The 12,820-nt window shown below is 37.5% G+C and overlaps 1 protein-coding gene across 2 annotated transcripts; it reads left to right on the top strand.

The window, feature by feature from the left end:
* The first annotated feature begins 5,679 nt into the window (after positions 1 to 5,679).
* On the top strand, positions 5,680 to 12,542 carry LOC122646883 (probable protein phosphatase 2C 15). 2 transcript variants are annotated; one of them, XM_043840516.1, is made up of 9 exons: positions 5,680 to 5,962; positions 6,195 to 6,604; positions 7,419 to 7,590; positions 7,700 to 7,853; positions 7,942 to 8,005; positions 8,384 to 8,491; positions 8,658 to 8,783; positions 8,974 to 9,206; positions 12,078 to 12,542. In XM_043840516.1, exons 2-9 carry the CDS (start codon positions 6,389 to 6,391, stop codon positions 12,295 to 12,297), a joined length of 1,293 nt encoding a protein of 430 aa, XP_043696451.1. In that variant the 5' UTR covers positions 5,680 to 5,962; positions 6,195 to 6,388; the 3' UTR covers positions 12,298 to 12,542. The 2 variants fall into 2 exon arrangements, with proteins under 2 accessions (XP_043696451.1, XP_043696450.1); XM_043840515.1 differs by lacking the exon at positions 5,680 to 5,962 and having other exon boundaries at positions 6,112 to 6,604.
* The last annotated feature ends 278 nt before the right edge of the window (positions 12,543 to 12,820 follow it).

Genomic DNA, 12,820 nt, shown 5'->3' with positions numbered 1-12,820 from the left:
TGGTTTAAACTCAAATTCATAATTTTAGTAAAATTATAAAAATACCATCAGATGAAAATAAATATAAAAATTGACTTCTTTTATAATTTAGCCACATCTCCTACTTATTTTAAGCTGAAATTGTACCAATAAAGATGCTTGTCTAGTCTTCTTTCATAAGGACTGCCATGTGGCAAATGTGAAATGTTATACATCATCAGACATAATGACATCTATATTGATATTATTAAATTTTACTATATTTTACAACTAAATTCTTTAATTTAAGAAGAAAAGCAAAGATTCCAGTTGAAAAGTTGGATTGGCAATTTCAATAAAAGTTTAAAATAGTTGCATAATCACGATTACAAAACTTCTCATTTCCTTCCCTACTTAAGGTCCATTTGATTAAATTAATGTGTTCTTATTTTGTTCAAAGCTATGTGAAAGCTCTAAGGCTTATTGGGGATAATATATTAATTTATCTTCTTTTTTTTTTAATGAGAAGAAAAGATTGTATTACTAAAACGATGAGTTTACAATATTAGGGTTTCCCATCCAAGAAGAGGTATGGTTAGGGGACACATAGTTACACCATTTAAAGTTAACACTAGTAAAGTTGTCAGTTGCATCGCGAGTTCAAAATAGTTATTAATTAGATTCCAAGGGAGACGGATAGACTCTGTAGGATGTAGTAGGTCACAAAGATCTTTCTTGGAACACCACACTTGTTTAATCTTGATATTTGCCTTCATGACACATTTTCATCCCTGTAGAATGTCATGTAGCTCAACTTCCTTTTCATCAGTTGTAGTTAATCTACCTGCATCTGGTAAAACATCTTGGCCAACTAGCAAAATGTAAAAAGTCCAACTTGTTATTTTAAGTTTTGGTTCATATATGCCTACGCAAATTAAACCAGGAAGTTGCATTTCAGGATTTGCAGCTAGTGAAAGAAGATTTGGGATGTGTGTGCATTGTGGTGATGTCGAATCAGATATTGATTTCAAAGGAGGGTGAATGCTCATGTCAGTAATCCGTTTAAGAACATCTCTTAGAATCAGCATAGGGTCAGCCTTGGACACCCTTAAGATAACCTTGTTCCTTACATTCCATATAAAATAATATGTAATAATAAAAAACTGGAAAAAAAAAAAAAAAAACCAAAACAGAGATTGTTTATCAAGGACATTAGAACAGATGAGGGAGGCACACGGATAAATAAACGATGGGCCGGAGAGATGCTCAGTTCTCAATCCGAGAGGGTCAGATTCCCAAATACGCTTAGTCCAATCACATGATAAGAAAAGATACCAAATTGATTCATCATTAGAACCACATAATACACATATAGGCTCGATGGTCGATGGGCATCCATTTCGAGATAGAAGCTTTGACAAGTAGTCCTGCATGTAAGACACGCCAAAAAAAAATTTTAAATCTCGGGTGAATATTAATTTTCCAAAAAAAAATGCCACCATTTGGATATCATGGGGGCATGGATGAATAGTTGTAGCAATGAACTTAACTGCGAGCTGGGTTGAGAATGATCCATTATTAGAAAGGGAACATCTCCATAGATCTTCAGAAACTGAGAGATTGATTCTAAGAATATCATTGATTGTCCCATTAGAGAAACAAGAATAAAGATCTGTAGAATTCCAGTTTGCATTGGCTTCAAAGTCACTGATTGTGTTGAAACACACATTTTGATTAGTGATCGGGGGGGTAGTATTACATGTGATAGAAGGTATCCAAGGGTCATATCACAAGAAGTATTCATACCATTTTCCACTTGTCAAAAAGCCATTTTCTTCAAGTTTGGAAGGATAGCGGCAATGCTACTCCAAGACCAAGAGCCTCTTTTAGAAATAATTTTAGGGTAAAAAATTGAGGTTCTAGGAAAATATTTAGCTTTCAATACCTTAGCCCAAATGGAGGAGTTCTCGGTGAGGAGTCTCCAATCCAATTTAGGATTAGGGCCTTATTGTGAATGAAGGATTTCCTAATTCCAAGTCTTTTAGATTGAATGGGTTGACAAATTTTGTCTCATCCAATAAGATGACATTTTTTCCCCTTTCTTTAGAGTCATTGTTCCAAAAACTGAGATAAATTGAATCAAGAGATTTACAAATTTTCAGTGGAAATAAGAAGCAAGACATTAGAAAAGATGATGTAGAAGCTAAAACCGATTGAATTAAAATTCTAAGACCAACAAAAGAAAGAAAATTAGCTTTCCAGAGAGAGAGTTTAGATCTTACCCTATTAACAAGAAAACTCAAATCTTTACATTTAGATCGAGAATAACACAATTTTGCTCTCAAATAAAGAGATTCCGAGGTCATTTCCTTCATTCGAAGGAGATGCCTTTTTTGGGTATCATTCACATTCTTGCTAAAAAAGATTTTGTTCTTTGAAAATTCACTTATTGACCAGTAACATAAAAAAAGAGGTCCAAAATTGATTTAATTGTAAGAAAGTCATCTTCACATGCTTTGCAGAAAATAAATGTGCCGTCTGCCAAAAGGAGATGAGAAAATTTTGAGGCATTTCTAGCAACCTTGACACCTTTGAAAAATTAATAAATATATTAATTTACCTTGTTAATATTTAAAATCATACCATTCTACTATGTTTAGTGGTTGACCTTTCCACAACCTAAATGCGCTGCTTATCTTTTTAATATTTAAGATCATAAGATTATCAAAGAAATTCTCATGGGAGTTTCAAAAGTAGGGCCTACCAATCCCATGATGGATCTTATGGCCATCCTTGACTTACAATTGGGTGTGGGGGAATGAACCATAAATCTATAAGGTCAGATTTATTGAAATATTCCAAATTGTGGACCACATGAAATCAAAATGGGACCATTGATTGAGAGATGAAGATACAAATTATAATCTATGGTTGGGGTCATTACTTGGAAGATATTAGTGCCAACAACATTCCTCACAAAGTAGGTAGCCAAATTTAAAACTCTCACCACCATTACCTAACTTGCATGCATAATTGGAATTTTCAGTCCCGAATTTATGCTGCGTTTGATATGTATTCTTGGGATTCATTCTAGATCGACAATGTATTCTAAGATGATGAAAACAATAAGAATTATAATCTTAGAATGCATACCAAATGTAACCTTAGCTTCTCTTATATTAGAACCACTGGTCCACTACATGTGGTTGAATTGTGGTCCAACTAAAACCGGACAAGTTTTGGTTCAGCTTAATTTTACTTCATCACCAGAAGATGAGTACAAGAAATTACGAATCATTTTGCTATCATAGGTGGGGAAGTTGGAATTTCATTCTCTCATTGGTTATGCTCCCCTTACACCCCCACCCCCCAACCCCCCCCCCCCCAAAAAAAAAGAAGGAGGTAAGCAGATCAAAGTTTTAATATACAATATTGGTACCAATATCAGTCACCATTGATACTAATACCGATATCTATATTGATATATATCATCGATATTGGTCTTTATCGGTTTGATATGGGATAAAAAGTCTACTTTTTCTACTAAAAATCTAGGGGTCATAACCATTTCACCAATACCATATCGATTTAGTATTAGTAGCGATTACAGCTCATACGTATCAGCCAATATGATAACGATAACTATACTGAGGAGCAGCTGGACACTCATATGTACCACATGACAAGTGAAGTAAGTGATAGGTGGGGTTCATTCTAACTCAGAATCATTAAAATAAAACAAAGGAAAATGTTGAAAGAACACAGTTAAAATCTTAAAAATAATTATAAATTTGTTAAAATTCAAGGAAAATGTGCAACATAAGCCCAACAGCACAACTGAAATAGGATCCAAAATAGACACTTGAGTGATGCATAATGTCCTCCTCTTCTAATTCAATGGTTTAGCTTTCATCAATCCACATGCCATATAGTAGAAGTCATACTGTAGATAGGAACCACACTCTCAATGGAATCCACTCAATCCAGGGATTATTTCATCCAAACAAAAAAAAAAAAAAAATGATCCAAGGATTCTGAATTAGAGAATCTGAATTGGATCCACAAAATTGGCCGAGGCTGATTCTGATTCTGGCCAATCCGACTTAGCTGATCCCCATTTCAAAATTTAAAGTTAGGGCATATTTTTGTTGATTCTAATCGATTTTTTACTGATTCAAAATCGAAATTGGTCGGGACCGATTAAGATCCCGGTTCCGAGTTTTTTTTAAAATTTGCTTTTATGTGCTCTTTTGGGAAACCTTTATTTTTTTCCTTTCCTGTTCGTTGCCCGGACAGGATCGTGCTGTCCTCTCACATGGGAGTGTAAAATGACGACTTAACCTCGCCCGGGGAGTGTGTTCGGATAAGGGGTTAAGTCGTCATTTCATGCCCCCATGTGAATGGACAACACGGTCCTATCTGGGGCAGCAGACAGGAGAGGATAACGATTCGATGGGACCTACATCCTTTTAATCTCATAAATTACATAAATTTTCAATTAAAGTCGAGCCAAACCAAGTGATTGATCTGGTTATTATAATGGACCAACAATTCAGGTTAGGCCTTGACTCTGACTCTACAAATATGCCACTTTTTGTCTTAATAAATCAAGCCTAACTAATCCTATGACGTAAGCCACCTTGAGTTTGATTTTATATTTTTATGACCATTCTGACCATCGTTCTAATAGCTTTATGCCAATAAGACTATGAAATATGGCATCAGTATAAGCTCTCATGTGTCATGCTCCTGTTGGAACGTGGTGGGCCACGCTTCATTAGTGAGTGTGGCTCTAGCATTCCCCATTACGAACCTGTAAGCTCTGTATTAAGTAAGGCCTTTAAGGGGGTGATTTGCAAATCGAAATGTTCCTCGAAATCTATAATAAGCGAATTGTTTAAAGTTTAAAACTTAAACCAGAATTGATAAATCGTGTTTCACTTTTGAGTTTCGATTTTAAAAGGTGAAATAGTACGTGGCAGTTTTCTCAAGAAGAGCTGCGAATCCCAAATGAAATTTCACTCCACAGATAGAACCTACTGAGACACGCGAGTAGACGATGACGACGACGCAAGGCAGCGAAGGTTCTTCTCAAATCTCAATAGGGCCCACGACTCACAGTGGATCAGTGGTGTCGCTGCCGTGAGTCGTCCCTGCATGTACGCGCTACTGATACGATTATTCCACACGGGATTGTCTTTTATTGAAATTATGTGTGTGAACTGTGAAGAAGAAGAAGACGAAGAAGAAGAGGCGACAGCGATTCTTTGCAGATTCGAAGCCGAAGTGCGTAGTGTACCACGCTGCCCCCACAAGTAAACGACAGAACCTGTGAAAGAAAGGGGGGGGGGGGGAAAAAAAAAAAGGCAAAGCTTTATTATAGTTTGTTCATGAAACGAAATTCTTCCATTGTAAATTTTTAATTTTTTATCAGTTCCTTTAAAAGCAAGAAACTTCTTTAATCTCCCGTTCTTTTATTAACTTAATGAAACCGACTTTTAGGAAGTTGCAGGTCTCTCTCTCTAAAAGACTATTTGACAAATTGCTTTAACCTTTTTTTCCCCTTTTTCTTTGTTTTCTCTTTTAAGAGTTTAGAACTATAGATAAGATGAACCAATCAGACTTCATCTTCTTTTTTTCCGTTTCTTTTATGGAGTTTGGTGGAGAATGGTGGGCTCTACAAACAACCTGTTTGATTTTTTTTAATGAATTGCCGATGACCTGGTTGGCTTCAAAGAAATTAGCGGTTTTTATTTTTAAAATTTTATTATTATAATGAACTTCTATTTTGTGTTTTCTTAAATGAAGATCTGAGTCCAGAAGTTTTAGATTATTGAGTTTTACAGTTCATATCCCGTCATCATTCCGCGTTTACGTGTCTCTCTCTCTCTATTTCTCTTCTCTTTGTTGGATTGCTACTGTGGCCGGTGATGTTTCCTAATCAGATCTACATTTGGTTTCGTACAGGCATTCATGCTGTCTCTTCGAAGATCGTGAACCGCAGGTAGTTCACTGATCCACATTTCCACTTCCTCGCCCTTCTGTTTATATCTGTCGTTTGGCTTTTACTTTATTTTGGTACAAATCGTTGTTTTGTTTCTTTTAATGTTTGGTTCTATAGTGTCTTGTGTTGCATTTCCTTATTTTTTTTTTTTTTCCGTTAAATGCTACTAGCAGATCAGGTTGTGGAATGTTGGCTTGATATGGAAAATGTTGGTTTTTTGTTCTTCGATTAGGGGGTTGGTGTTTTTGGTGAAATGGAGAGTGGGACATTTGTAATGTTAGAGGAAATAATTCTTCGCAAATTGAGGAACCTCTACGGATTCTTTCAAGATAAGATCATGAGTTGCTGAACTCGGACAATGCCTTAAGATCGAAGGTTTTATGTTTTGGATGCTGTGAGCTTGAGCCAGAAACTGGTCTAGTCCGAATGGCGTCGGCAGAGAGGAGGCGTAATAATCATCATCATAATCTTGTTCCACTTGCGGCCTTGATCAGCAGAGAGATGAAGAGCGAGAAGATGGAGAAGCCTAGTGTCAGATATGGTTCCGCTGCCCAATCTAGGAAGGGGGAGGACTATTTCCTGGTGAAGATAGATTGTCAAAGAGTCCCCGGGAATTCTTCATCTACTTTTTCTGTATTCGCTGTATGTAATATCTGTCTTCCTCTTTTTTACTGTTTTTTCTCTCATGAATGCTAAGAGAATATGAATTTTTGCATTTAGGAGAATGAACGCTTACTTGAAACATGAAATCATGGTTCAATTTTAAGCCGAGTCTGCTTTTATGCAAAATGGGATAATTCCAACGAACCCCCACCCCCCCCCCCCGCGCGGCGCCCCCTGCCCCCTGCCCCCTGCTTTTCTCTTCTTCTCCTTCCTTTCATGTGATGTGCTTCTCACTGGTCATTTTTGTGAACTGCTTTGGTGATAGCTGCTCTACCATTTTGCTAATTTTGTTGGTTTGATCCGACTTATTCCCTGTTTTGGAATTCCACACTACCTCTTGATCGATCTTGGTTATAGACTTATAGTGACCTCTCTCTCCCATGTTTTCTATTCAATATGAACCAATCGAAAGCACTGAAATATCATTGTTTCTTGACTAAAAATTTAGCAGTTTGTTGGGCATGAGTATGTCTGCAATTTGTTAAACCTGATATTATTTTCAGGGGAGAGGGTTCCCCATGACGCCAGTGTGAGGAGGAATCTGAATGCCACACCAATTGCGGTGTGGAGAATGATATCATCCACATGGGCCAGTACAGGAGAGGGTGTCGGTGTGGCCTCACGGCTCATTATTTGAGAGGCCATGGGATGGAATCTGTTGTGGGGATCTTTTTTCCTAGTTTTAGATATTTATTTTTTCCACTGGGGAAGTACAGTTTTCTCTTTGTTGATTCATCTCTGCCGGTTGAGTATATGATCGTTGGTTCTTCATTCTTTGACAACTTATTTTCAGATTTTTGATGGGCACAATGGGAATGCTGCCGCTATCTTTACAAGGGAAAACTTGTTAAATCATGTACTGAGTGCAGTACCCCGAGGGCTTGGACGGGATGAGTGGCTTCAAGCAATACCTCGGGCATTAGTTGCTGGATTCGTGAAGACTGACAAGGAATTCCAGAGCAGAGGCATGGAGCTATGCTGTTTTGTCAGTTTTTCCTTCTTTTTGTTGTGTTGCATTTTATGGCTGTTTTGAATGAGTCAAACAAATTCCATCTTTCATCTTATTGTCATCAGGTGAAACTTCTGGAACCACTGCTACTTTTGTAATAGTAGATGGTTGGACTGTGACAGTTGCATCTGTAGGAGACTCACGTTGCATTTTGGATGCTCAGGGTGGTGCCATCTCCATCTTGACTGTTGATCATAGGCTGGAGGAAAATGTGGAGGAGTGCGTGGTCCATTTAAGCGATTTAATGTTTTTGTTTCTTTTTCTTCCTATGGCTGTATATGTGAATTGGTTATGCTCGCAACTGCAGGAGGGAACGTGTTACTGCTAGTGGAGGTGAGGTTGGGCGGCTCAGCATTGTTGGTGGTGCTGAGGTAAGGTGTTTCTAGTTATGCTCCTTTTGGCTTTGTTTGTTTCGATTTAAAATAGGCAGAGTTTAACAGAGTGAAGAAAAAAAAAATGAAGGAACACAGAGTTCTTATTTATAGAGATTGTTTCATCGGACCCAAGCACAAGGGATTTCTAGTTCTATGGTGGGGCCTGCTACTTTATGCCCCAAAATGGTAAAATATGGTGACTTCCGAGCATTTTATGTTGAAATAAATGGAGCCTTTAGGTCTGTAAAAATTTCAAGAGCATGGTTCTCTGCTCAAGATTTTTAGTTAAAAAAAAAAAATTCAGTATAATTTGCTATTGTTATTCTACAATACATGGGAAACCGTGGTGCTTAACTTCTGAAGTTTTACCTACAGGTTGGTCCCCTCCGTTGTTGGCCAGGGGGTTTGTGCCTTTCAAGGTCCATTGGGGACATGGATGTTGGGGAGTTTATAGTTCCGATACCATACGTTAAACAAGTGAAGGTATTGGTCTTCATGTTGACCGTCAATTACCTTTTGGACATTTCTTAAGCCTTCCAGTTGTTATTCTAACTATTGATTGATTTAATTGTGGTTGACATAGTTTGAGCTGTATGCTGCTATGCCCATCATCATTCCAAACTCCTAACACTCTTCATTGATACACTAGCTATCAAATGCTGGGGGAAGGCTTATGATTGCTTCTGATGGTATCTGGGATGCACTATCTTCTGAGATGGCTGCAAAATCTTGCCGTGGTTTGCCAGCAGAGCTTGCTGCTAGGCAAGTGGTGAAGGTGGTTAAACTTGTCACCGTGTTATTTCCTCTTAATCATATTTGCTTTGAATTAGCCCCCTCCCCAGATTTCTGGTTCTTTCTGTATGCAATATTCATGTCAGGGGATTAATCTTCTTATGATGATGTACAAATGGTTAAATGAATTTCTGAAATGTTAACATGCCATTCTCTTGACATCATTATTTTAGGAAGCATTGAGGACAAGAGGGCTGAAGGATGATACGACCTGCATTGTTGTTGACATAATTCCTCCAGATGTCTCAGCACCCCCTTCACCCACTCCAAAAAAGCAAAATAAGTTTAAATCTCTCATCTTCAGGAAGAGGTCCCGTGATTCTGCCGATAAACTAGCAAAAAAGCTGTCAGCTATAGGCATAGTGGAAGAGCTATTTGAAGAAGGCTCAGCAATGCTTGCAGAAAGGTTATTACTGTTTCTTTCTATATTTTGTCCATTTGTGGTTTTGACTTCCAGAATGATTTTTTGTGAAAGCTTTTCGCACCATGGTTTCTTCTGTTTCATGTTGACCTTCCTTCTTTTCCATTTCCTTACTAAGTTGAATTCTTTTTATTTTTATTTTTATGGAATTTGCCAATATTTCGTATAAACTAGGCCATTTAACCATGATGACTGTTGTTTGAGATTATGAAATATATCTGAAAGCTTATATGAATCTATAGGGTTGGACACAAAATTTGGCTGAGTCAGACAGTGGGTTTTCATGACTGACTCTCGAACAGTCAAACCCAGAACCCTGTTTTGGACTGGTACTTTATGTCTGAGGCAATATCGTTTTAATTTGGACCATGTGGAGTTGATCTGGTTTGTCTGAATGTGTTCATGACAGTTCAGTATGGCTGTCTCTGAGGCATAATGCTTATTTTTCAAGTTTTTAGGTAATGGAGGGGTGGGGGTTGCATGGTATTTAACCTTGGTCTTACTAAATTGGACATTTTTCTGAACCAGTTTTAATTTGGATCGCCTGGAGTTGATCCAGCTCTGAATATGGATGTAGCTCGGAGGCACTATCTATAAATCCTTGAACTCTGGAACAATAATGCTTAATTTTCAATTTCTTAGGTAAGAAAGACCACTATTCAAATTTTGGACACCCGGGGGGGGTGTTTGGTTTGCATGGTATTAAAGCCTGGTCAGACATTTGTCCGAAACGGTTTAAACTAGTGGGTTTGGATTGTTGGACAACAATTTGCCACCACTATGGGTCTGGTATCACTTATCAAAAAAATTTAGTGTTATGTAACTCAATTAGTTAGTTTCTGCTCAGGAATGTGTTAGTTTCATCTGAATAATTTTTAGAGGTATTTTGGTATTGGATTTCTTGGTTCATAGATACAAATTCAATTGTTGATGAAATCAATGCCATAATGTAATTGGCGACTAAATTAACATTCAAAATGCTTTATTCCCTATCTGTATTGAAGATTTAATGCAGAGGTTTCTAGTTTGACGGTTACAGAGTGATGCAGCTAAAACCTGAAATTGAATTCCACCTTCACCTTGTGCTGGAGTACACTCCCTTTGAGTAACATGCAGTCCTGCTTCCTCCTCTCTTTCTTGTCCCCCCTTGTAAAGTGGTGCCTGTGGCGCCTCTAATGATTGCCCAAAACAATTTTGTGTGACCATTAAAATAAAAGTGAAGCCAATTCACTGGTTTTAGAGACTGCCTGTTATTTTTGTAGTTTCAAATGGAAAATTCCGGTTGATGTAAGGTATTTAGAAACCTGTGTAATAGGCCCAACTAGATCTCTAACAGAATAGTAGCTAATTGAAGAAGAAATAAAATATGATATGGGAGGACACACTTGACTAAAGATGTAGGATTTTCTAGCTCTAGTACCAAAACATATCCAATGTTTTGTAATGAATAATCAAGAGATCTTTTGTAGGATGGTCCTGCATCACTGGGGAAACTGATGCCCTATTCGTGCTTTTCAATTATGTATTGTCCTACTCGCATGAAAATCATGCTAAGTCTCATCCGTTTAAGCCAGCCATGGTTGAAAATTTCTTGTCTCTTTTTGATTCCTTGTGAGATTCACTCCAACTTTGGCTCTAATATGAGGGGTTTTTTTTTGGGGGGGGGGTATGAGCACAATAACTGTTCAGAGATGATGGGTTTGTGTTTGTATTGGTGATTTTCTTCCAGTTTCCTGGAACCATAGCTTTGTTAATGAATGTACAATTATTGTCATGCCACTAATTAACAGAAGACAGTTTCTGGCAGTGGAGATTATGAAATTCAAATGTCTACTGAAGTCTATTATGGGGTCATGTGACCTCTGTATTCGAAATAGTTGTAAGTCGTATTGGGTTTCTATGAAGGGTTGTTTCTCTAATGTTGTATAAAGGCATGGTTCTCTAATGTTCTATGAAGTCATGGTTCCTTTAACAGTTGTAGTGTTTTGGGATATGGGGACATGCGAGATCCTGTTTGTGGTGACTGGTGAGGAGATGGTAGGCTCGCCTCCAGGGTCCTGGGTTTTGTTAGACATGTTCTTATCTTCTCATTCTGAATGATTTACTTGAAGCAGCAGTTTAGAAATTTGTTTACAGGCAGGTTCTGGCCTAGTTATTTCTTTAATAAGATTTGGACAATGCTCAATTTGTCTTATTGGTCAAAACTTCGATATGTAATGACACTTTTCATAGAAATGTAAATAGAAAAGCCTGAAAGTTCTAAAGATAGTTCATCAGTGAGCACTAAGCAGCCTAGGTTGCTGTATGTTGAAATGTAAAACATTGTAGAATGGGCACAATCTTTAATTGATTGATGTAGCTTTGTGAAGGAGAAGAAAAAGGAAAAAAGGTGCTTGATTAACTTGTATCTCTTAGTCTGATGTTCATCCTAGGATTACCTCTATTGGTATGATTCTTTGGTATTGGCTGTTAGGCCATTCAGTACTGTCATGAGCTTCTTATTCTTTTATGAAGTGATTAAAAATCTATGGTACCAATCCCTGATGGAACCGTCTAAGATTTATAGATCACAGAAATCTGAGCATAAGAGGGCAGTAGGACTAAACTTGCTACATGTGGATACCAGCTTTTATTCATTATAAGTTGAATTGGAAGTGTAAAAAGCCCTTGTTAATGTTGTCTTTTATTAGAAGAGCATGTAATGAGCATCATTTTCGATAAGCCTGATCTTCTATGCATTGTTTTGTCAGATGCTGCTCATGTTCAATCCATCACATTATGTGGTTTAACTTTTGAATTTGGATCGGATGAACCTTATTAATGTTTCTAAATTTTAATTTGAATGATGGGATGCAGACTTGGGAATGACTCATCGGCAGGACAGTCAACATCTGGCCTTTTCACATGTGCTGTTTGCCAAGTTGATCTAGCCCCAAGCGAGGGGATTTCCGTTCATGCTGGTTCGATTTTCTCCACCAGCTCAAAGCCCTGGCAAGGTCCATTTCTCTGTGCTGACTGCCGTAACAAGAAGGATGCCATGGAAGGAAAGAGGCCTAGTGGAGTCAAAGTATTATAATTTTTGTAATTTTTCTCTCATATTCTTTCCTCCTCTCCCCTCCCTTGTATTTGTTCTTCTCATGGCCCGTTTTTCTTGGCCATTCCATTATTTGGAGCTCTCACTATAATAATGTATTCCATGTGTATGTAATATTAACAATTGTGGCATCTTGAGAGAGTTACTTCAATTTTATCCTCTTCCTTTCTACTTTTCAAGGTTGAAATGTAACATGGAGCAAAGATCAACAATGAACATCTTCTTTTTTAATCATCAAAAAAAAAAAAAAAAAACAATTAACATCTTTTTAATCGGGCGGTGTAGATGCTGTGTTAGATTTGGTAAGAATTGCTTTAACTGTGGACTTCTCGGATCCCTTGGGTATCTTTTAGAGGATAATTGAGAACCAAAAGATGTGGGGCTTTATGGCTTGCAAGAATTCTTCTGGATGACAACACAAACACAATGTTTTCTCCATCAGTTACTGCTATCGTTGGATTCTAGCTAAATTTGTTAATCGTAATGAAATTGATGAAGTTTATCC

The sequence above is a fragment of the Telopea speciosissima genome, chromosome 11 (genome assembly GCF_018873765.1).
Source record: "Telopea speciosissima isolate NSW1024214 ecotype Mountain lineage chromosome 11, Tspe_v1, whole genome shotgun sequence".
Classification (NCBI taxonomy): domain Eukaryota; kingdom Viridiplantae; phylum Streptophyta; class Magnoliopsida; order Proteales; family Proteaceae; genus Telopea; species Telopea speciosissima.
Note: the sequence above shows the minus strand (reverse complement) of the source record. Positions and strands in the feature narration are given on the sequence as shown.

What these genes read in the sequence shown, in the direction of transcription:
- LOC122646883 (XM_043840516.1), top strand. Translation starts at nt 6,389, where the DNA reads ATGGCGTCGGCAGAGAGGAGGCGTAATAATCATCATCATAATCTTGTT. An exon ending in CATACGTTAAACAAGTGAAG is followed by an intron (nt 8,492 to 8,657) that starts GTATTGGTCTTC and finishes TTGATACACTAG; the next exon opens with CTATCAAATGCTGGGGGAAG. An exon ending in TCAGCAATGCTTGCAGAAAG is followed by an intron (nt 9,207 to 12,077) that starts GTTATTACTGTT and finishes GATGGGATGCAG; the next exon opens with ACTTGGGAATGACTCATCGG.